Source organism: Anabrus simplex, chromosome 6, assembly GCF_040414725.1.
Source record: "Anabrus simplex isolate iqAnaSimp1 chromosome 6, ASM4041472v1, whole genome shotgun sequence".
NCBI lineage: Eukaryota > Metazoa > Arthropoda > Insecta > Orthoptera > Tettigoniidae > Anabrus > Anabrus simplex.
Window position 1 is genome coordinate 281,149,244 of NC_090270.1, and position 25,255 is coordinate 281,174,498.

The 25,255-nt window shown below is 38.2% G+C and overlaps 1 protein-coding gene across 1 annotated transcript in view; it reads right to left on the reverse strand.

Annotated features, from left to right (window-relative positions):
* The window catches only part of LOC136876456 (sorting nexin-13), a 219,354-nt gene that overhangs the window by 144,077 nt on the left and 50,022 nt on the right, over positions 1-25,255 (reverse strand). Inside the window, exons 6-7 of the mRNA XM_067150440.2 lie at positions 14,989-15,161; positions 12,832-12,945 (exon numbers count right to left, since the gene is read on the reverse strand). Coding sequence (XP_067006541.2) covers positions 12,832-12,945; positions 14,989-15,161 — 287 coding nt within the window. The remainder of the gene's footprint in view (positions 1-12,831; positions 12,946-14,988; positions 15,162-25,255) is intronic.

The window sequence follows — 25,255 nt, forward strand, 5'->3', positions numbered from 1 at the left end:
CTTTCCCAGGCACGACAGTAAGGAAGGTATCCTTTAAATGATAGGTTGTAGTAACATACATACAGTAAAACCTCGACACATCATTTTTCAAGGGGGAGGGGAAAAATGACAATGGATGCGGGGAAAACGATGAATGTGGGTGACATAAAATAGGAGGAAAGCAAAATAATAAAATATGGGTACTGTTTTTGGGCATTTTTCATTATGTAAATTATTATTATTATTATTATTATTATTATTATTATTATTATTATTATTATTATTATTATTATTTACATATTTTACGCCCACATTGGAGCACTTAAATCAATACATTTGAGTTAATTTCTTCTTTTTCTTCTCCCAGAACTTTCTCATCCTCTCTGACCTGCAAGCCCTTTGTGTGTCCGATATAATAATAATAATAATAATAATAATAATAATAATAATAATAATAATAATAATAATTACATACATACATCATCATTAAAGACTGTTAAGCCTTTCAGCGTTCAGCCTGCAAGCCTCTGTGAATTTACTAAACGTCGCCTCTTATCTTTAAATCGTTAGAAACTGAGTCTAACGATCGTCGTCTTGGTCTCCCTCTACTTCTCTTACCCTCTCTTACCTACCGACATCAACTTAGTCTTCGAAAGGCTAATTTTCATGCCATACTCATTGCACCTATTTTCAAGTTGCAAGATATTAGACTGCAGCCTTTCAGCACAATCTGCCATTAAGACCAAGTTGTCAGCGTAGGCTAGACTGCTTACTACATTTCCACCTAAATGAATCTCTCCCTGCCATTTTATACCTTTCAGCAGATGATCCATGTAAACTACGAACAGCAAAGGTGAAAGATTACAGCCTTGTCTAACTCCTGTAAGTACCCTGAACCAAGAACTCATTCTACCATCAATTCTCACTGAAGCCCAATTGTCAACATAAATGCCTTCAATTGATTTTAATAATCTACCTTTAATTCCATAGTCCCCCAGTACGGCGAACATCTTTTCCCTCAGTACCCTGTCATATGCTTTCTCTAGATCTACAAAACAAAAACACAACTGCCTATTCCTCTGGTAGCATTTTTCAATTACCTGGCGCATACTGAAAATCAGATCCTGACAGCCCCTCTATGGTCTGAAACCACACAGGTTTTCATCCAACTTTCTCTCAACGACTGATCGCACCCTCGATTCCAAAATGCCAGTGAATACTTTGCCTGGTATACTAATCAATGAGATACCTCGATAGTTGTTGCTAGGGGCTTTACGTCGCACCGACACAGATAGGTCTTATGGCGACGATGGGATAGGAAAGGCCTAGGAGTTGGAAGGAAGCGGCCTTGGCCTTAATTAAGGTACAGCCCCAGCATTTGCCTGGTGTGAAAATAGGAAACCACAGGAAACCATCTTCAGGGCTGCCGATAGTGGGATTCGAACCTACTATCTCCCGGATGCAAGCTCACAGCCGCGCGCCTCTACGCGCACGGCCAACTCGCCCGGTCAATAGTTGTTGCAATCCTTCCTGTTCCCTTGCTTATAGATGGGTGCAATTACTGCTTTTGTCCAATCTGAAGGTACCTTACCAACACTCCATGCTAATCTTACTACTCTATGAAGCCATTTAATCCCTGCCTTCCCACTATACTTCACCATTTCAGGTCTAATTTCATCTATTCCTGCTGCTTTATGACAATGGAGTTTATTTACCATCCTTTCCACTTCCTCAAGCGTAATTTCACCATCATCATTTTCCTCCTCTCCATGAGCTTGGCTGTTCGCAACACCACCAGGAAGATCTCCTTTTACATCGAGAAGATCAAAATATTCCCTCCACCTCTCTAGAGATTCCCTGGGATCTATTATGAGTTCACCTGAATTACTCAAAACACTGTTCATTTCCTTTTTCCCTCCCTTCCTAACTTTCTTTATTACTGTCCTTTTCCTAACTTTACATACAGTTGTTCCTAGGCATTTCCTTGCTGTTTCTACTACAGCATCCCTGTATGCCACCCATTCTCTTTCTATATCCTGAACCTGCTTACTGTCCACTGTTTGAAACTTCTCACTGAGCATATCCATGTACTTCTGTCTAATTTCCTTGTCCTGGAGATTTTCTACCTTTATTCGTTTGCAGACAGATTTCACTTTCTCTACCCTAGGCCTAGAGATACTTAGTTCACTACAGATCAGATAGTGGTCTGTATCATCGAAAAATCTCCGGAAAACTCGTACATTCCTAACAGATTTCTGGAATTCTAAGTTGGCTAAGATACAGTCTATTATGGATCTAGTACCCCTAGCCTCCCATATGTAGCAGTGAATAGCCTTATGCTTGAAGAATGTATTCGTAACTGCTATACCCATACCAGCACAGAAGTCCAGCAAAGGCTTCCCATTTCCATTAGCTTCCATATCTTCCCCACATTTACCAATCACCCTTTCGTATCCTTCCGTTCTATTTCCAACTCTCGCATTGAAATCGCACATTAGCACTATTCTATCCTTGCTGTTGACCCCGACCACGATGTCACTCAATGCTTCATAAAACTTGTCAGCTTCATCCTCATCTGCACCCTCACATGGTGAATACACTGAGACAATTCTCGTCCTAATTCCTCCAACTGCCAAATCTACCCACATCATTCGCTCATTTACGTGCCTAACAGAAACTATGTTGCGTGCAATGGTATTCCTGATAAACCACCCTACCCCATACTCTGCCCTTCCCTTTCTAACACCCGTCAAGTACACTTTATAATCTCCTATCTCTTCCTCGTTATCTCTCCTTACCCGAATATCACTTACTGCTAGTACAACCAGATGCATCCTCTTTGCTGACTCAGCCAGTTCTACTTTCTTTCTTCCATAAGTCCCATTAATATTGAGAGCTCCCCATCAAATTCCATTTCGTTCGCCAAGTTGTTTCCAAGGAGTCCCTCGCCTGTCAAATGGGAGTGGGACTCCGTTACTCCCATAGGTCCGAGACTTGCTTAAAATGTTCTGAGCTCGGTAAATTCATAAAGCAGGATGCTACCCTACATGCACATAGTCCAAGTGAGGATTTCTCCTCTAACGGGTTATGGACCACCGGTGGATTGTATAGTCCTAGCCGCCTGAGCACAAGGAGGGCCATGACTCAGAATATGTCCGAGATGCCCACTCCCATTCCATAGCAACTGGTATCCCGACTCTCAGGACCACTTACGAGGCCACTCAGCCGTTGCCCATGGTTCACAAACTAGGACGTGACCACAATAATAACAATAACAACAACAATAATTTTTTTTTTTGCTAGTTGCTTTACGTCGCACCGACACAGATAGGTCTTATGGCGACGATGGGACAGGGAAGGGCTAGGAGTGGGAAGGAAGCGGCCGTGGCCTTAATTAAGGTACAGCCCCAGCATTTGCCTGGTGTGAAAATGGGAAACCACGGAAAACCATTTTCAGGGCTGCCGACAGTGGGGTTCGAACCTACTATCTCCCGAATACTGAATAATAATAATAATAATAATAATAATAATAATAATAATAATAATAATAATAATAATGGTGTATGGCCTCCGAAGCCGTGTGCAGTTCTTTCGAGTTGTTGCGTGACAGGCGATCTACGCGGTTATGAAAATGCAGCTCTACCTAAGATGAATCCTAATGCGTAAGTCGGGGCACACACACAGCCACTGAACTGTCGGTATTAACCAACGAAAATTAAAATCCCCGATGCGATAGAGACCCCTTGAACTGAATGCTTCACATGCTAACCATTTCGCCATGGAGCAAGACATGCTCATACCACAGTCTAGTAACCTGTGCTTATATTATACATAACGGTATCAAAATATTGCAATGATGATATACCATACGCGATGAAAAAAAAGAGCGAATTTTACACCGCTTCGTTTAACTTTTCCTTACACCTTGCAGTAACTAAAAAAGCTTCAAGGTCAGTTCTCTCATTGCAAATGAATGATATAAGTGGATATGACAATTAAATTGAAAACAACTTAATTCAATTCACTTCAATTCAATTTAATTGTGATACAGTTCAATACGGAACATTAAGAAATTTCTATCTTTAAATACGTGGATATTAAGGCTGTATAGTATTTTGGTAAAAATTCCATAGACCCTAACAATAGGTTAGAGATTCCACATGGCGCGGCTCGGACGATGTCACAGAGGTCAGAAATTAAACATGGCGCACCTGGAACAAAGTCACAGCGGGCTAATCGATGCTGCCAACTTAGGAATTATTTTTAAGACCAGGTCTGGTTTGGTTAGGTCCAGCTTGTAACAAGAAAACTGGGCAGGGGGGTAACAAAGTGGTCAACAGGCCTCTAGCATCCTACACACATCACAAGGTTCAACGCGATTAATAACCCTGTGGCTAATGAAAACATACCTGGCACACGCTGTGACTATTTTAAATACAGCAATTTTCTCATTTTCAACGAAGCTGGCAGCCCTAGCCATCCAATAGCAACACAGAAAATGGTGGCAAATTTGAGTTTTACAGTGCCTCCGTTTTTATTCTTGTAAATAAGAATACTTCTACGGGCCGGTTAGTGGGTCAAGGAGAAGCATTGGCGCCAGGAGGCTCGTAATGATGATGTGGGTGAATAACCTGAGCACAGCACTCCAGCCTACGAGATCCTTGCTCAAGACTAGCAACTCGTAATCGCTCGTACATTCCTGCGTAACAGGTTGCCGCTATTACATGCTAGAGTATTCAGCTGTCTCTTTAAACTGAAAAAACTTCTGCACATATTTTTCTTACTACGATCGATCCATGCGGGAAAATTGTGGCCGAGGACAAATAATTTTTTTACCATCGATGCGATAAAACGATAGTTCGAGGAACGATAGATGCGAGGGAATTTAACATTGGTTTATATGGTACATTTTTGGGACCAAATAAATTGAACGATGGATACGGGAAAATGACAGTTCCGGGAACGATGCATCGAGGTTCTACTGTACATGTTTATTAATCTCTCATATTGTGAGTTTTCACCTATCTCCATATTTATTTCTAAAATAAAATACTGTTCGATATTTGACTCCCATTTTATAATATTGAAAGGTCACTTGTTAAATAAGGTTCATTCATACAAGAACAACCCTTAATATTGACCACCACTGAAAATTAATGGGCTGTTTATCATTTTAATTAGTAGTATCGTTTTCTTCAGCACCGAAGTCCGCATTTCTGTGGTCGTGACTGCTGAGGCATCTATCTATACCTTGAGAGGATCTGAATTTGAAACCTCATCGGGCATAGTTAGATTTATTTTACAATGTCTTGTGTCTGTTTGATGCCGTACACTGTGCTAATCACTTTATTTAACAATCCTGTCATTTTCCAAGGGGTCTCGTCGTTGGCAAATAAAGTGGTTGGCAACAACAGGGGGTGTGCGGGGGCAGTAGCCCCCACTTTTTGGAAAATAATAATATTACATTTTAGCCATTTAAAACTAGAAAGCAAAAAAGGATCGGTTTTGCAGTACTTGCTTATTTTCCTTAACTAATGTTCAGAGCTACACAATGGTCAAAATTAAGACACCCAACACGGGAAATGTCTCAAAAGCCAAAATTAAACCTGTTGACAAAATGAAACGGTGTCGGTATTTGTTATCTGCCTTGACTGAAGCTGTTGAACAGGTTAAGTCAGGTATGATGTCCCAAAGGCAGGCATCTAAAACATATCAGGTCCCTTTAACAATGTTAAACGACAGACCATTTGGATGTCAGAAGATTCAGACTGCCCTTGGCCAGAAGCTGTTCCTGAGTCCATGAGAAGAAGAGGGCATTAGTGAATGGGTAATCAACATGGCTAAGAGAGGATTTCTGTTGAAGAAAATACAAAAAGACAAGAAAATACAAACTCTCAGTGCATCAGTAACCAAGGTAAATTTTTCACCCATGTTAAAGAAAATTTGGAATGATGCTGTTAGGCCAGATATTGTGAAAAGCACCTTACGTAAGTGTGGTCTCTATCCACTAGATCCCAACACTGTGAACTGCATAAAATGTGTTGCAGATATTTTGAAAACCCTAGTGGGAAGGCAACAGCAAGAGAGTGATGAAGGCAGCCCTTCATCCCCTTCCACTTCCAATCAGAGGTTGAAGTTTGTGCTTGATGACCTGGAAGAATTCTTACCTCCTCTTATTCTCAATAAGTTCAATGACAAACTAGGACGCAATGGAGAAAAACAGAATGATGGTGTACCAGATTTGTATGCTTATTGGTGAGGTGTAACAACTTCGTACAATGCAACACATGAAACAATATCGGCTAATCAGAATGAAACGATGACAGACAGTTCATCAGAAGATTATGATGATCAAGGCAGCGATGATTTCACATGGAACGATAGACATTTAGAGGTGTATATACCTTCCCCCAAGAAGGATCTTTCTGGTGCTGTCATTTTGAGGAGTTGAGTAAAAGTTCACAAGCTGAAATTATTGAATGAGCATGAAATTGCTTCGGAACTTGCTTACTCACCCCCTTCAAGTAGTAGCGAGGATTCTTTCAAGGATGTTCTCAAAGTTCCTCAAGTACCAGAAAAACCTCACCAGTTTAGACTAAGGAAAACATACACAATATCTTCAAAGGAATACCAAGAAGAATTGAAGAGAAAGAAAAGAAACAAGGAAGACTAAAGACATGTCCCCTCTCTGGGGAAAGATAAGAGATAAACTGATCTATGTGTTTCTCAGGATATTTTAGTATGTATTAATATTGCCTCCTCTACTTTTGTAATTTATATTTAAGAATCATTCTATTTTGTTGATGTTATTACAACCATATAATGTCTAAAGGTAAAGTGATTTATAACAAATATTTCTGTTCAGTATTTAAAACCATGTTGTTAAATAAATAAAAATCATGTTCAATAAATAAGACCTCACTGATCGATATATAATGCAGACCGTTCGATATATGGAAGAATACAACTGTTGTATTTAAGGGCACCTCCAGCCTACAAATTATACATTTTAAAAGTCTGAATAAGGTAGTTGCAACCAATGGATGTTCCATTATGGTTTTATAATTCCTTCAAAGGTCAGTTCTTCACAGGCAAAAAATACTGATCAATAATTTATAGAGATAACCTTAAGTGTTCAATATATAGTGTCACAACCCTACTACCAGAAGTTCCCTGAACAACTTGGAACATGTGAAAGATTTTCTTAAGTGATCAACATAACCTAGATAACATGAGGTAAATGTGCGGCATGTTTTTTAAGTAAGGGCCATTTTGTTGTGGACACTAGTCGTTCGCGCGCACATCGCAACAAGCGCATGTGTCATGCCGGCATGCCTCGGGAATAACAGTGCTCAGCTGCAGCTCTGTTGCTAACCTGTATGGTTCTATTCTGTGCTTGCTCAAATGTTCAAGATTATCGACTCACCTGCCTCGTGCAAGGTTCAATCAATGATACGGATTTTGTTGGCAAGGAACCTGTCTGCTGCAGGCATTCACCGACAGATTAGCGAAGTGTATGGTGCTAATGCTATGAATGAAGGCAAAGTGCGTAAGTGGGTACAAGACTTCAAAGATGGCCGTGACAACATCCATAATGAGGACCATTCCGGTCGCCCATCTCTGATCACAGATGATTTGGTGGCTTCAGTTGAAGCGAAGATTTGTGAGAACAGACGCTTCCCAAGAATGGCTCTCTCATACGCCTTTCCTGACATGTCTAGGTTAGTGCTTTACAAAATGGTTTCTGAAAACCTAAACTTCAGGAAACTGTGCTCCCGTTGGGTCCCTAAACTCCAAACTAAGGACCACAAAAAAAAAAAGTGTGTTCAATGACGTTTTTGACTCGTTATGCCAAAGAAGGTGACGACTCAAAGATCATAACGGGAGGCGAAACATGGGTTTTGCATATCACGCCCAATACGAAGCAACAGAGCATGGAATGGAGACACACACATTCGCCTGTAAATGTGAAGACCAGACTGACTCTGTCCCAGTGCAAGATCATGGCATCCGTGTTTTGGTTATCGGAGCAAGCGGCAAGTTTCTATGAAGAGGGTATTCAAAACTTAGTTGTAAGGCATGATAACTGTTTAAACAAACTTGGCGGCTATGTTGAAAAATAGAGTCAAGTATGTAGAATCTGCAAATAAATGTGGTGTTTGAAAATAGTCTTTCGTTGTGTAGTTATTTTCAAACGGCCCTTACTTAAAAAATATGCCTCATATACATGATTAAACCTGCTTCAATACGGCTGATGATGACCCCTAGATGGGTCGAAACTAGTACCGTATAATTTTGTAAATTTGTGAATATATTGTATTGAAAAGGTGGAAACATTTAAGTTATTATTATTATTACTTATATGAAACCTAGCCTATAACATATGAAAAATTGTTTTCAACTTATATACATAACCTAATTTGCATCAGCAGTAGTTCAAAGGAATGTAAAACCCATAACATAATTATTATCCTATAGAGCGTTCCAACCTTAAATTGCAGTACAGCGTAGATGGAGCGCGCTGTTGCGAAATCGACTCGTGAAGATCACGCTCGAGAGTGACTCAAACAGTGCGTCACAGTTCCACATTTTTCGTTTGTAATTTTGTAATTTTAAGTTCATTCATTCATAAATTGATATTTGTAGCATGGTAAAATAAATACAACATACCTCAATCACTGTCGTTGCTCTCAGATAATGGACGTACACCTTCTATCATTACTGCAAGGACTGATGTTCCCGCTTTGGATGAACTGGATTCGGGAGATGAACTTGAGGATGATCAGGAAGATGAAGAAAGTCTTATTAAAAACTGTTCATCATCGACATCGTCCTGTAATTCGTCTGCTTTCCACAAATCTCCTTCATTTTTCTTTACTTCGTTCACGTAATTTGCCCAATTGTCCACTGTAATGTTCTTATATGCAGCGGTTATTAAAATTTCCATATCATTTTTCTTGAATAATACGTTATGATACCAGATGTAGTTTTTCACCACACCATCTCAATAGGGTTTAACTCGCAGTGATAAGGCGGGAGACGTAGAACCTGCCGACCTGCCGCTTTTGCCATTTCATTTATTCTCTGCTTATCATACAGAGCCCTATGCTGAGAAGCGATGTGCAACAATTCTCGCTTGAGCATCCCATCTTCAAAAGATATTTGCTTTTTACGTAACCACTGTACGATGTCATCTTTTCGCCAAGAAGTCACCGGCAAAGGTTGCAACTTATGGGAATGATTAGCAGCATTATCCAGCACGATCACGCACCTTCGGGAGTGTTCGGCAACAGTTGTTCCGAAAACCACTTCTCGTAAATTTCACCAGTCATTTCCTCGTGGGCGTCCGCCGTGTTTTTATGGCATAAAAATGTTAGTTCAGCATTTGGAACAAAACCATGTTCATTACCCGCGTGGACTAAGGCGAATCGCGGTCCTCAGCTTTTCGGTGGCCTAAGTCCCGAACTCACCCCTTCAATGGCGGCCTGCCATGCACTTTTCATTGTCGTATCCTTCCATTCTTTTGTCACTGTCTGCCCAATATTTACCCACGATTCATCTGTGTAAATTATAGCTTTATTTTGTGCCCTCAAACGTGTTATCTCCCTGAGATATCTGTGCCTCCAATTAATAATTTCATCGGTTTCAATGAAAGCCGCTTTATTACCCCGTCTTAAATAGCGGAAGCCTATATCATGTAAGAAGCGATACAACATAGTTTTGGAAAATCGTGGCAAGAAATCTTCTCCATTTACCCGACTCAAAATCACGTTCAATGTCGGTGGTATGTTAGCAAATAAAAGAGAGTGAACCATCCGACGCACTCCACTTTGCACAATTTCATCATATTTAATTTTCCTTGCATTCTTCTGCCATCCTTCTCTTTCTTGCTTTTTTTTTTTTTTTGCGGGAGTTCGCAAAGGACCATGTGTGTGTTCCTTCCTTATAGCATAGAGATTGTTCTTTCGGAACAACCTGTAGCTTTTGCTGTTTCACTGACTGCACTAGTCACATTCATAGTCTTTAAGAAATAATCCAGGGCACTCATAATATTGCGTTCCTTTCCCCTGAGTTTACCTACGGAATGTTTCTTTTTAATTTGACGATCCATTGTACATCCTTCTGCACTTTTTCTTCGAACTAAGAACCCCCCCCCGCACAAGCACAAGCACGAACTCACAACTCAACAGACTACACAAACACAACAAATACAATCCACTTGCCCTCAAGAACTATACATTTATCACTGATCTTTACTTAATCAATCTTATAATACTGATTAAATGAACACCACTGCACACGGCTGTCAGTATATTTAAAAGCTCAATGTTTGGGAGATCATTATTGGCCAGCCATCTGAGTCACTCGTGAAACGTAAACAAACGAGACGTTCTCCCTGTCATAAATTAAGAGATAACGAGGTAAGGACTTGAGGTATGATTTCAAAATAACTTCCTATCCGAAGACCGTTTGATTCGCTTTAACCACGCCATGATCCTTCTGCACATTTTCTTCGAACTAAGATCCCCACGCACGAGCACGAACTCCCGAACCACACAAACGAAATACACTTGCCCTCAAGAATTGTACATATGTCACTGATATGTATTTAATCACTATTATACACACTACTGACAAAATGAGCACTGCACTGCATGCGACTGTCTGGAAATGTTAAAAGCGCATGTTTGGGAGATCACTACCGGTACTTCAGCCAGCCAGACAGACAGACAGCCAGCCGAGTCAGGCGCGAAACCAAAATTCAAGAAGACATTCTTCCTGTTACAAATTAAGAACTAAGCAAGATAAGAACTTCGGGATTGTTTTAAAAATAACTTCCATATCTGAAGTCCATTTGCCTCGCTTTGACCCCCCATGCAAATTCAATAGGAAAGACGCTGGCCAGCGACTGACTTTTTCGTGTCTGCACATAAAAATCCCTGAACATAACTGAAAATAAACGCATATACTGCATTTTGTTATCATTTAAATTTAAAAATAAACCTATCTACATTGAGCTGAAATGTTTCTTTACAAGCAGTGAAAAAATTAGGAAAATCATGAGTATAAAATAGGAGTTATGACATGATAAGTTCTATGCAATGAAGATTTTGCATTTGGCGTAACTTTCCATTATATTACCATTTTCACACTAAATTATATTTTGACATTTTTTTTGTCAACGGCATCATATGCGCCTTAAAATTCTGTACATAACACGATATTCACCCATTTTAACCGATAACATTCTAATTTACGGATATTTGGCAAACCCGCTGCATTAGAGTAGTACAGCGCTACCCGCAAAACATGGGAGAAAGAAAGAGACGGAATTATCCCATTACTGCTGTACTGCAATTTAAGGTTGGAACGCTCTATAGTCCCTAGTTTGTGATTTTGCTATTACTTTCTATACCGAAAGCGAGATACTGATATTAGCAGCATAAAAATAATATTAGACCTACTTTCTTATGAATTTAAGTTTAGTATTTCAGAGACCTGCTATCTGCATGCATAAAAACCTCATGGCAGTCATTTATATGAAATTTCTTTGCTGAGTTTGTCTGACAATTCTTTTTCTGCGACCACCACACGGGTTATGCACAACACAAAACAAAAAATGATCAGTCTTTTATATTTTTATTTTGCATTAAGAATAACTGAAATGCTCAGGTGTTTTAAGTAGTTGACACAAAATATAACAAACTTGCTACAAATAGCTATCCCCCCCATGGTGGCTAGAAGGAAAGAAACCGACAGGGAACCCTCATTATCACCAAGGCGGGCTAACCACAGGAAAAATATTGGGGTGAAAGGCTGCTAAATGGGGATCTGTTGGCCATATTAAGTAAATATTTTCTTGGATAACCATTTGACATACACTGCACAACATAGAATTTGTAACTTTCAGTACAATCTTATTCCGGATAAAATTTGTAGGTAGTTTAATTAGTAGCCTTTGTTGTGAGTGAAAGAGGGTAAACAACAGATAAAGAAATAAAACAAAGATATCTATCACACACAAAATAAAACTGTGTCATCATAAGTTTGAATAAAGAATGGATTATCATGAGAAGCAAGAGACCACAGTCCTGCAGCACTTCACAAGCGTTGAAAGAATACAGGATAAATAATGACACAGTTGTGGATGAACAGATTATGAATTCCCTGTGCACATGACAAGGGAGCTGCATGGACCAAGTAGCCTTTATTCACAGTCAGATGGTGACACGAGTCCACACTCTTCCAAATTACAACTTCAGTACTAAGTGTCACTGGCTAATAATATTACAAAAAAGAATCACTTAAAAGGACATGCAGGCACAAATGTGCGAAATGCTTTCCTTCATTTTCCAAATATTTCTGGCATTGACAAATGAAAAGTAGTTTTAACTTTAGTAACTTTGCAGCCATTCATACAGAGCCATGGGAAATTCTTTGTGTTCATTTTCATGTTCCTGTCTCTCATGTATGACTTGACTTGTAGTGAAACAGAATACTTATGCCTCACCTATTATTAGCTATAGTTTCTTCAGCACACTGCTGTTCACATCCAGTTTCAGCAGCTATTTAGCTCAGATTGATCACACACTTAGTTCCCATGAAGCTCAGAATTCCCAGTTTGCTGGCCATGGCCGATCAAGGGAAACACATATTCTGCTCAGCCAGTAGTTAGAAGTGAAGTAGGGGCAAACCTACAGTTCACTTAATATTTATAAGTTATACGACTAAATTATACTAAACTGTCAATTCTTTCATACTTGTTAAAATAAGAATGGTTCAACTTTACTTCCAAATCAAGACTTTATGAAGCCTTTTCTGTTCTCCCTAGAGAAAAGGAATAAAGCCTACCAACTGTCCTATTTCCTTGGTAACCAAATCCCTGGTAGCATACAGCTCCTCCTTGTTATCTGTGACCCTCAATGCAGTGAGGAACACTTCGCTTGTCATAGGGATCTCCTTACACTGTAAACAAACAACACAAACACATTAGCACTTTATATCACCTAAATACATACAAATATTTAATTAGTCTGGAGCAGACTATGAAATATGGAAAGACCTGATGATGACGATTACAGCGATACTGGTTTTACTTTCCACTGACTATATTTCAATGGTTTTCACAGATGTCGAGGTTCTGAAGTTTTTCCGCGGGGAGTTCCTTACAGACAAGTAAACCGACATGAGACTGTATTTTTAAAAAATGAGGCTGTAGTTTGAGCATTTTCAAATACTACTGGACTGAGCTGGGATCGAACCTATCGACTTGGACTACGAAAACGAATGCTCTAGGGTCTGAGCTACTCAGCCTAGCACTCAATAATATTTATCTTGTCAGATCCACTTCAGGTTTACTTCTTTTAACATATTGTGACAATGAAAGCCGAGATTGTAGAGGGCCAAACAGAAGGCCACAGTGCCAGTGGAGTGGCGACAATGTGAGTGGGGCCAGTAGTGAGCAAAATAATACCTCCGACAACATGTTGAAGCTCGCAATAAGGAAGTTCCCTAGAAGAACTGGAAGCTGACTAACAATGAAGATAGTGCCTTGGATGATCTGGACGTAGAAACTACGAGAATCTTCCATTGGCCTATATAAAGAGTGAAACTGAAGGAAAACCAGTCAGCCTTGAGTCAATCTTTAGTGAACGTGAATGAGTTATAAGATGATCATGAGTCAGTGCATCTGTGAGGAGTGCGAAGGTTTGATCAAGTGAAGTGCAATGAATTGTAAAGTTAAATGCTCTAGGAATGACTCTGTGCTAGGAGAAGCTGTGCTGAAGAGCTGGAGTTAAATGCACCAGAGTGCTGTGTGTGTGACCATGTCTGTACAAACTAACTGTGCGAAGTGGAAATCTCTGAGAACGGAGACTGGTTTGGTTGAACAGTCCGCCATCATACCGAAACTCAATTTCCACACCCACATGGTCGATAGTAGAAGTTTCGTGAAGCATGGCTGCCAAGTACAGGGCGAAAAGAGTGGGTGCAAGCACGCAGCCTTGCTTAAGCTCATTTGTGATAGGAAATTCTTCTGATAGCTCATTCTGGTAAAGAACTTGTCCAACCATTCCATCATGAAGAGCCTGGATTAAGCCTACAAAACGTTCAGAAAAGCCAAAGCACCATCCACATAGCTTCTCTAGGAACACAATCAAAGGCCTTTTCTAGATCGTAAAATACCAAAAGAAGCAGGACTTGTTTATCTCTGCATTTCTCTTGGATTTGTCTAGCAGGAAAGATCATGTCAATGGTACCTCTTGAGGCCCGAAAACCAGACTGAGATTCAGGGAGTACCATTTCGGAGACAGTCTGAAGACGGTTCAACAAAATCCTTGCCAGAACTTTTCCTGTTATGGATAGGAGGGAAATGCCATGATAATTGCCACAAACACCTCGATCACCTTTCTTGCATGTAACTGTAAACAGTAGTTTAATTAGTAGGTAGTAAAAACATGCTACATCTCTGAGTAATGATTTTAGTTTAAAGGACCCTGATAACTCACCACAGCATAATGACTCGTTTTCTTTTATGAACCTGTTAAATTTATTAAAGTGATTTGCTATAATACCCTGAGTTTCCCATATTATTGGGTAATTCTGAAAACATACAAGCTTAAGAAAACATTTCTAAATTGGCATAATATCTATAGTAAGTTAGCTTGAAAATATGTCCAGATATCACAATTCTTATACCTAAAATGGAAATCCACACTCAGTTAACAAATCCCTTAAATGAAAAATCTAGAGGCTATGCAATACTTTTCATACCAAACAGTTTCAGTCTTTCTGTAAAATCTCAGACTCTGCAAATCTGAAATCTTATGTATTCTACAATTCATCCCAGGACTGGCAGATCCTGAATATGAAGTTTGACTGTGATATGTCTGTAGTTTTGCAGGACAAAATTCAAATACAATCTAACAATGTTATTTTAATACATTTTATACATCAGAATTCTTCTGAAAATGGAATAGACAGAGTTCAATAAGTGTATAAACCACTCACCAGCCAAATGATAATTTGGTTGATGTAATCAGGATCAGAGAAAAGGTTGAGCACAGGCAGTATAACAGAGCTAACCAGAAGCTCACGAAGTAAAAAGCGTAGTGGCTTGCAATGGAAGTCATCAGCAGGGAGAAGTAGGTAGAGCAGCACCTCACTTAAGTCCTGGAGATATTCTATAAACATATTGCATAAGCAATTACACAGTAATAGCACAGATAGAAAACAAAATAATATATATAGGATGAAATCACCTAAAACTTGCAAGTCAAATATTTCTGAAATAGAAGGTGCTATTGATGTGTTGTTTTCACAGAAATGAAGTGTAACTAAGGGTTCTTAATTGTAGCCCGTACACAGATTTTAATAATTAGAATGTGTATCTATTTTAGAAAGTTACATTTCTCAACTGAAATAATGCCTATTGACATTAATAAAATAAAATTAGAGTAAATTAGAACGTCAATGGTGTTTATTCAAGATTTTAGTACTAGTAGTTTACAAGCTATCATAGTCTGAAAATTGTAACTACATATGTTATTAAAATCTGTATTATTAAGAATTTTATTGTGTTCAAAATTATCCACACTCGTTGTTGGGCCAGGTACGTTGATGACATATTTGTCACAATGGATCATAGATCCACTAATGCGACCTCCACTCTTGTCAATCTAAATGCCTTAGACCCACTTGTAAAGCCACTAGCAAAAAAAAAAAAAAGGCTACTCTTACTACAATATGGTTCACAGATCCTTTACTATTCCTCTATCCAAAAAGGATCTTAAAAACGAATTGAACAGCATCTGTGCAATAGCTAGAAATAATGGGTATAGCAAACATTTAATTGAAAAAAATACTTAATGAAATTAAAAACCGATCTTTCACTTTAACTAAAGAAATGGTACCCAAAAAGATGTATTCTTCATTCATATTTAATAATGATAATATATATCAGGTCATCAACATTTTTAAGAAACATAATTTGAATATAGCTTACAAAATTAACAACCACCATTCTTTCATCTTTTACAACACATATTTAATCAACATTATAAATTTCAAACCAAACTGCAATAACAACACATTAGTTAGAGCATGTCAACACTATAAAACATAATTGGTTTTCTGTCATGGGTTAACATATGTCTGATTCCAATCACAAGTTTACTTCTACTGGACAAGATATGGACATCTTACAGGTCACAAACAAAGGTACTCTGCTTAACATTCTTGAAAACTGCTTTATTCATTTAAAACAATGTTCTAATTCTGATTATAACTTTAACAAAATTTCTGAAAAACTTAAAATTTTATTTGATGTAATCATTCCATTCTATAATAAACACAAATCCAGTGCAAACAGAAAAGCTCCCAATATCTCCACCAGCCTCTCACCACCCCCACATCACCTTCCTGCTTTCCCTCCTCCACAGCCTATAATTCTATTGCCAGCCTCTGCTTCAATATCACACTCAGTGTGACGCACATTACCGAAGCAGAAAGACACCCATGGAGCTGTGTGACTGTGTGTGTGTGTGTGTGTGTCTCTCATAACATACGTCTTTTCTTATCTTTCTTTTTATTCACTAAACAGTGGTTTGGTTCTCTATTTCTTTTTCAGTCATTTATTCTGGTTAATAACAATCGATCCATATTGACAACTGCCTACAATCATATACTGCCCCACTATATTCAACAGTTATGGTGTTTATAGATGTTCCCCTTAGCCAGTCTTTACAAGATCGTTGAACATCACATCCTGTAAGTCTTTATTATGAGTTACTGCAATCAAGATTATGACTGGTTGTATTCTACACCTGCAGACCGACAAGGCACCAACTCACTTGATAAAATATCTTCACACGAATATCAACATTGTACAGTAACTGACGGGCACTGGTGTTACTCTTTAAATCTCTATTACAGATATCACAGATTTACAAACTTTTAAGTGTTTTTACATATTTTAGATGTTTTGTGCTTTTTAGTGTTTTTTTATTATTTATTTAGCCAATTTCGGTTCAATGTAATGTTTGAGGATGGCCTCATACTTAAGGTCGAAACTAGTCCCATTGATTTTTTATTGAGAATATAGCCAATGACTTTTTAATGAAAATATAGTTATGTTATCATTAATATTGTGTATTGAATAGGTGGATCCAATCTTACCCCATTAAACATAAAAAATAGCCTTTGTAGCTTCATCAACTTCTTTGGGATTCCCAACTTCTTCAAGATTTCAAATAGCTGTCCTCTATGAATACTATCATACGCTTTCTTGTAATCTAAGTCTTTCTAAAGATTTGCCTCGGCATAAATGTCTTGTCTGTTGTTCCTTGGCCTTCCCTGAATCCACAAAGGTAATTACCAATTATTCTTTCAGCATTAGGTTCCATACAGTTTCCTAATAAATTGATAAATACGAGGGTAATCTCAAAAATAAGGTCTCCTATTTTTTATAAATACAGAACTATGTTCGTGTGGCTGTTGGTCACAATATTGTGAAGAGTGTTTCCCGCGCTCACATATAAACATGCGGACGCCGTGCTGAGGCACTCAGTCTTGGCTTGGCAGCAGTTGAGAATGGAGCTCCCGTTGGATGTTACCGCCAAGTGCGAAGTGCACGCAGTTATTCGGTTTTGGTATGCAAAAGGTACTGAACTGATTTAAATCCATCGCCAAATGATGGAAGTGTATGGTGAGTCATGCTCGGATGTCAAAAATGTTCGTAAGTGGTGTAGTGTTTGCAGCCAGTCGGACTGAAATTCACATTGAACGAACAAAGGAGCGGCAGACAGTCAATTTCCGTCGAGACAGTTATGAAAGTTGAGCAAATCATGCATGAAGATCAGCGGATCACCCTGGATGATCTCTGCACTTTGGTTCCTGAGGTTTCCCGAAGCACTGGGCACAACTTCCTGAACAGCATGGTGGCGAGCTGGTACGACATGGGCATACAAAACTTGTCACAGCGTCTACAAAAATGCATTGAGCGAAATGGTGATTATGTAGAATAATAGCTAAATGCTCAAGCTATAAAGTGATGTAAACCATTGTAGAAATATGCAGGTCTATGTATTTACAAAAAAAATAGGAAACCTTATTTTTGAGATTATCTTCGTAGTTAAAATTGAAATAATTGATAAAGAGATTCAACCTATTCAATACAAACGAATAAGAAATGTAGTGAATTACATTCCCATTTAATAATAAGTAGAAATGGTACCGGTTTCGACCCTAGTCCAGGTCATCATCAGCCGATTAAAACATGAAAAACAATACATAGGAAAAGGAAATGAAAGATCAAGTACACTCCTTTTCCTATGTATTGTTTTTCATGTTTTAATCGGCTGATGATGACCTGGACTAGGGTCGAAACCGGTACCATTTCTACTTATTATTAAATGGGAATGTAATTCACTACATTTCTTATTCTTTTGTATTGAATAGGTTGAATCTCTTTATCAATTATTTCAATTTTAACTGTAATATTCTTCAATACGGAACAATGAAATTCTTAACTTTAAATTATCTTCGTATACACTGCAAAGAAAGTTTGGAATATCAAGGATGAAAAACAATAATAAAATTACAGAATGTTGTGTAATACAGCTAGAAATGTAAACTTATATGGTTTTCTTCCAATATCTAATGTAAATAAACAGTAATAATGAAAAGGTTACTTCTTTTTAAGCCAAGCTAAGTGGATCAGACAGGTAAGACACTGGCCTTCTGACCCAGTTTGGCAGATTCGATCCTACATTAGCCCGGGGGTATTTGAAGGTGCTCAAATACGTCAGCCTCGTGTCGGTATATTTTCTGGCACATAAATTAACTCCTGCAGGACAAAATTCCAGCACCTTAGCATCTCCAAAAACCAGAAAAGTAGTTAGTGGGACGTAAAGCCAATAACATTATTAATTTCAAAGCGAGGGTTGTCCTCTGCCTTAGTACCATGTATGGCCTCCTCTGGCATTGATCGGACACATTGTGGCATGCTTGTGATCAGTACACCTTGAGGAAGAAGATCCCATTCTATCTTGCCAACTCTGGGAGTCTCTGTTGAGGTTGTGAATGATCAAAAAGACATTTTCAACCTGTCCCATGTATGCTTATGTCCGGTGAATTAGTTGGACAATTCGTATGGTTAATTCCCACCTGTTTAATGAAGTTCCTTCACTGATGCACCTCCATGAGGGTGAGCACCGTCATTGAAGAAACTGAATTCAGTACCATATTCATCACTAAAGAGTTGTACAAATGGTTTAAGAATTTCATCGTTATACGGCCAGGCAGTAATGTCCTTAGAATTGGTATCAAAGGCGTACGACAGCCACACAAAATCCTAACCCAAAACTCCAAATGAATGTACCTCTTAAACATGATGGTACTTCCCACTGCATCATTTAAGTCTCTACACCCTTTGTCGTCATGAATCTGGCCTAAATGAAATCCGTGTTTCATCTACAAGCATGAAATTACACCATTCATCCAATCCTCAATTGTAGGATAGCCCACCTTCTCCTCTCAACATGATGATGATTCTCTATGGGAACACGCTGAATCAGTTGAAATGACCTTTAACAGGGCACTATGCAGTTGTTACATGGATGTACTGGTTTTGACATGGCATTGTCACCCTTGGTCGAACTTCCCTCAGTCTATCAGTCACATCACTGGTCTCACGGTACCTTTTCTATGTTTTTGACACTGCACTTTGGATAATCTCTAAGAAGCGTGTTACTGCTGCTTGGGCATGTCCACCCTGAAGGAACTCAGTCAAATTGGTAACTAAGCACTGCACATAAAACAAACACTAGCTCAAGCTTGTAAAGCACTATATACACTACTACCAGTCTTCACCTGAAATGGCATAGTTCACCCCATGCTCAACAAAGACCATAGGCAGTGACATCTACTGTACTGTAAACAACCAAATTGAATTACTCTATCACTTACAACAGGACTACAACACGCCCTACCATATGACAAGCCAAATACCACAATATTTTTTGAGGTGATATTCTTCTATATTTCTTACACACGGCTAGTCTCCCCCTTTCTAAGTATAGGGAATTTTATTGCTGTATGCCAATCTCTGGCATTTACTTGGTTTCCCAAACAATATTAATTACCTCATAAATATCTTTCCAGAGAGATTACTGCATGTTAGTGGACCTCCCCACAGATAGCATCCTCTCCTGGTGCTCTGTTGTTCTTTAATTTCCTTATGATGTCCATAATTTTTTGAAATGTAGGTCATTCATATATCTTCTCTTGTAACTCCCCAGTAGTGAATTTCTCATTCAGGAGCTTTCTGAAATATTTACTTCATGCAACCCTGTGTGAAAATATCGCTCATAGGGTCGGTTGGTGCATGCATTTCAGTGTGCTTGGCAGACATATGCAATAGCAACTTCTGGCTCGGTGACGAAAGCAACGGGAAACTACCTCACTCCTCATTTTGCTATTATGCCTCTTCAGTGACGCCTAGGCTATCTATGACAGCTGTTGGTGGAACTGTAGAGGATCAAACCAGCCTTCAGGCTGAATAAATACATCTTCCGTATCAATCTTTCTTCACCCACAATGTTCCCAGCCTCATCTTCGCATACAGTTGTTCAAGGCTGAAATCCACATTTAACTTTTTGCAATCCGTCATAAAATTTACATATTTCACTTCTCCCAAATGATTCCTAGATTTCTTAAGTTCTCTTTCCTCTTCTTGCTTTCTCTTCCTTTTGAAGAGCTGTTTAGCATTCCTTATATTCCATGTTGTTGGGCCTAGTATTTCCACACATCTTTTGATATGCTTTACTGTTTTAAAGCTTCTCTGCATTCCTTATCAAACCACTTGTTTCCTTTCTTCTCTGTTCTACAAACACTTAACAATGTCTCCGCTACTTTGTATATGGCCTGCTTCATATTCTGCTGTTCTCCATTTACACAATTTTCCTGTACTTATCCATTGTTTTTTGTCTACATATTTCATAATTTCCTCATGAGTATTTTGTTTTTAATGTTGTCATTTAATCTTCTTATGCTATTTTTAAGGATACTTTCTCTCAAAGCACTGATACTTTGTCTATATATGAATTTTTCATCTAAACAGTGTTATGTGGCTGAAGATGTTAATAATATGCGAAACATGTAGGGCCTACCACTTTTAACAAATAAGCTGCCATAAGCAACAAAAATATTGACAAGGTGGAAAATAAAAAATACTTAGTTATGAAAGGTAGTACAAGTCGCAAGTATTCTCACAGAGCAAAGGATATTATGTACAAGATGTATTACGTACCCATAACAACTTACAGAGCAGAAACTTGGACAATGACAAAGAAGGATGAGAGTCGAATACAGGCAGCTGAAATGAAGTTATTGAGGAGTATGATACAGAAGAGTAGAAGAGACAAAATAAGGAATGAGAAAATCCGGGAAGAAATTGGAGTGGAAAAAATGAATGATAGAATAGAGAAGAGCCGACTAAGATGGTTTGGGCACATAAAGCGAATGAGCGATGAAAGAATGCCAAAAAAGGTGATGGAAATGCAAATCCAAGGAAGGAGAGGCCGTGGACGACCATGATTGAGATGGAAGGATACCATCCAACGTAGCATTATAGAAAGAAACCTGGACTGGGACACAGTGTTGGAGGAGGAGTGGTGGAAAGACCAAAGAAAGTGGAGAGGAACCATATTTTCCCCTACCCGGCTACAGCTGGATAAAGGGAAATGATGATGATGATGATGATGATGATGATGATGATGATTCTCACAGTCCTAATGTCATCATCCCTTGGTCGCCCCTTTTATTTGCCTCTCATGACAGGCAGGGTATACCGTGGGTGTATTCTTCATCTGCGCGCCGCTCCCCCCCACAGGAGCTACGTGAGGATTTAAAATGTTTTCATTCCCAATGCATTCATGTCGTCAAAAAAATCAAATGACCATAATGTTTGAGTGTTCCCTCGCACATAGTGGCTAGCTTACCACAGAAAACATTTTTCTCGTCTACTTCTTTATCTTCCCTAGGTGCATGAGCACATAAAATGATCATCATGTTGAGGAACTTCGAGATTTCTTACGGAACAGAATCTTTCATCCTCAGCCATAAATCCAATTAGTACCCATTGTTTATAGTCTTTCTGTACTATGGATCCAGTGCCAAGTTCTGCTTTCCCTTTACCATCAACATCATTTCTTCGCTCCAGCAACCCGGCTGTGTACGAGCCTCCCTTTACTTCCACTGAAAATAGTGTAGTTACCAAGTCAAATGTACCACTTCCTGACCATATCATTTTTGTATTAAAGCAATTGCAACTTTATACTGTTCAAGTGTTTTCTGAAGTTTTCAACATGTGCCTTTTCTGTTAAGGCTTTTGACATTACATGTAGCCATAATAATGTCCATTTTCCATTTGCCAGTTTGTCTTCTAGCATCAGCCTGCCATCTTTTGTTTGGATTCTCAACAATATTTTTTTCCAGGGTGAGGCTGTCAACCTCATGCCCAGCCCCCAATTTTTAGGACCAGGCACTCTTCTGTGAGGGTTAAGATACCTTAGTCGCATTTTCAGACACCGGACATGCGCCTGTACCCATCCCCATTAAGGTTAGAATTTGCTGGCTATAAGCATTGCTTAGGTTTTAGTGGCTACATCTACCCAACATCAGCACATCCCCCAAGGCTACATACCCAGCCATTCACCCTCCTCCTTTATCCAAGCTTGGGACAGGCTACAGAACATAGTGAAGTGGAGTTTCACATATATCTAACTTAAAGGTATTACAAGTAACTTCTTCCATCACCCTTATCCAGAGAGTTCCTGGGTCAGGCAGTGGATCATTACCTCCATTTCCTCCTCTTCTTTCCCTGATCCACTTCGATGCTTCATATAAGCTACTATTACAGTGGGCTCACCACACCCAGAAACATTTTATACCTAACTACTAGGTCCCAAAGAGGCTACCCCTAACCTAGAGAACAGATGATTAACAATATTACAACAAACATAGGAGGAAAATAAGCATTCAACAATGACTCTCAGTGTTTAAAAGAAAATAGTTTTTAGAATAAATCGTAAGAGAAAGGTAAAATTAATGAAATTGTGAACTGAACAAAAAGAGCTAATATTCCAGCTACTGATAAGCAAAGCCATTATGCATTCATTTTTGACCTGACAATATGGCCAGAATTAAGCCACTAGACATGAACCTTGAGAAACTGTCAACTCACTTGCTAGTATCCTTACATATCAAGAAAAAATATCAGGTGACATCTGTCATTATTTACAGTTTATTACTGAGTGTGAGAAAAACATTACCAATTTTAATATTTTATATTTGGAAGAAATTTCAATTTAAGGAAAGATTCCTATCGACAGCAATAAGAGGACCAGTCCTCCTCCTGAGAAATCATTTTTATTCACAGTAATACCTTTGTTTAACTACCTATACTATAAGGTTAGGTTGAAGGAAGAATCCCACCTTCCAATAACTGATTGTTCTTTACTGCTAGTCTATGTGATTATGAAGTACATTCCAGCTTAAAATCTAATTACATTATTATACATTATTTAAAAAATGAAATAAATATAAGACAATTTTTGTATCCTTTTTTTAGCTGAAGATGTTCCACATTAGGTATGAAACATGAACTTTTTTAAACAACGTAATTAGATTTTAAGCTGGAATGTGTTTCATAATTACATAGACTAGCAGTAAAAAACAATCAAGTATTGGAAGGTGAGATTCTTCCTTCGACCTAATCTTAGTTGAGTTGATGCCAATATGGGACAAAAATGAGATTTATAAGTTATACCTATACTGTATTATACAGCAGCTCACTGAGGGTCAATTTCTGTAATATATATATATATATGTATTCCAACCTAGATCTTAAGAGTAAGATAGATTATTTAGCACTGTATGTAACCAATTTGTTTTATCATTCCAGTCCACAATAAATATAAATAATTTCTCCTTCTGTTTGTAGTAAAATACAGTGAGATACTATCATAAATGAAGTTAAAACAATCTTGACATATTAATACTGCATGGCAAGCAAATGGCTTTATCAAAAGAGACTGACAAAAGGAACTGCATCATATGGAAAATAATGAAGCCCCAGGATTTCACAGGAAATTTTCAGCACCAAATAGAATCCACGTCTTTACAGAGTATTGAGAATCTTAAGGAGTAATTCCAAATCAAATGGTAAATGAAAGATATTATATGTCTCATAAGTAGAGGCACCTGTTTGTGGTGAAACTTTTTGCCTAATTTTGTCATTTTTTTAGTTATTAGGGTATATTTTTTAGATATTTTTATTTTATTTTGTCAATAATTTTGCTAATTTTTATTTCCACTTTTCAGCAATAAAAGGTAAACCAATAACTTAATTGAGAGCATGGTTGCAGTGTAACAACGTTGTATTTTTGCATAAGTACATAAGTTATGCTTCTGCTTAGAACACATACAGTATTACGCATTAATATCAAAGCATGGAAATTTGAAAAAAATGTATCAGCTGTCACTTTAACAAGTAGGGCCTAACCTAAGTATATAATTTAAATATCAGTCTGAAAAAGACAGAGATACTATGAGTTCCATATTACTGGGAGTCAGAACTGTTCTCCTGTCAGACATTACATTACAATACATTAAGACTGCCCTCTCACTATCAACTTTACTGACTGGCATCCATAAGGCCTTCACTGCAGCTTCCACAAAATGCTCATATCCTGGTTTCAGGGAAAGAAGAATGGCAATCACATCAATATCTCTACCTAAACACTACATCCCTAAACACTGTGTATGGTTCAAGGTATTCTAATGCTGAAAGTACTCATAGGATGGGAATTTGCTTTATTAGACAAGAGAGTTCATAATTTTCTAAATCACCTTCCATTATGCTTCTTGGATCAAAAAGTTTACCGAGTGAAGAAATGATAAACTTTCCTGTATCAAACTCTAATAAGTGGTTCAGCTTTTTCAGGCTTGCTCTACCTACAGATTGAAACAAAGATGTTAACTGTGTCTGTATTTGTTTTGGTAGTTTGGAAAGTTTATCAAGGTTGCCTAAAAAAAAAAAAAAAAATTGCATCCTCTAGTAATTTAAAGCCCTTTGAAAGGTCACTAAGCTTAGATTTAAGTACATGAATTAACGGCATGTTGAAGCTCTCTAATGTGAGCAGCAAGTTGCAACATTTTGAACAATGCTCAACAAGTTAAATAGCTAGGTAATGAATTTTTGTTACTTTATTTCATC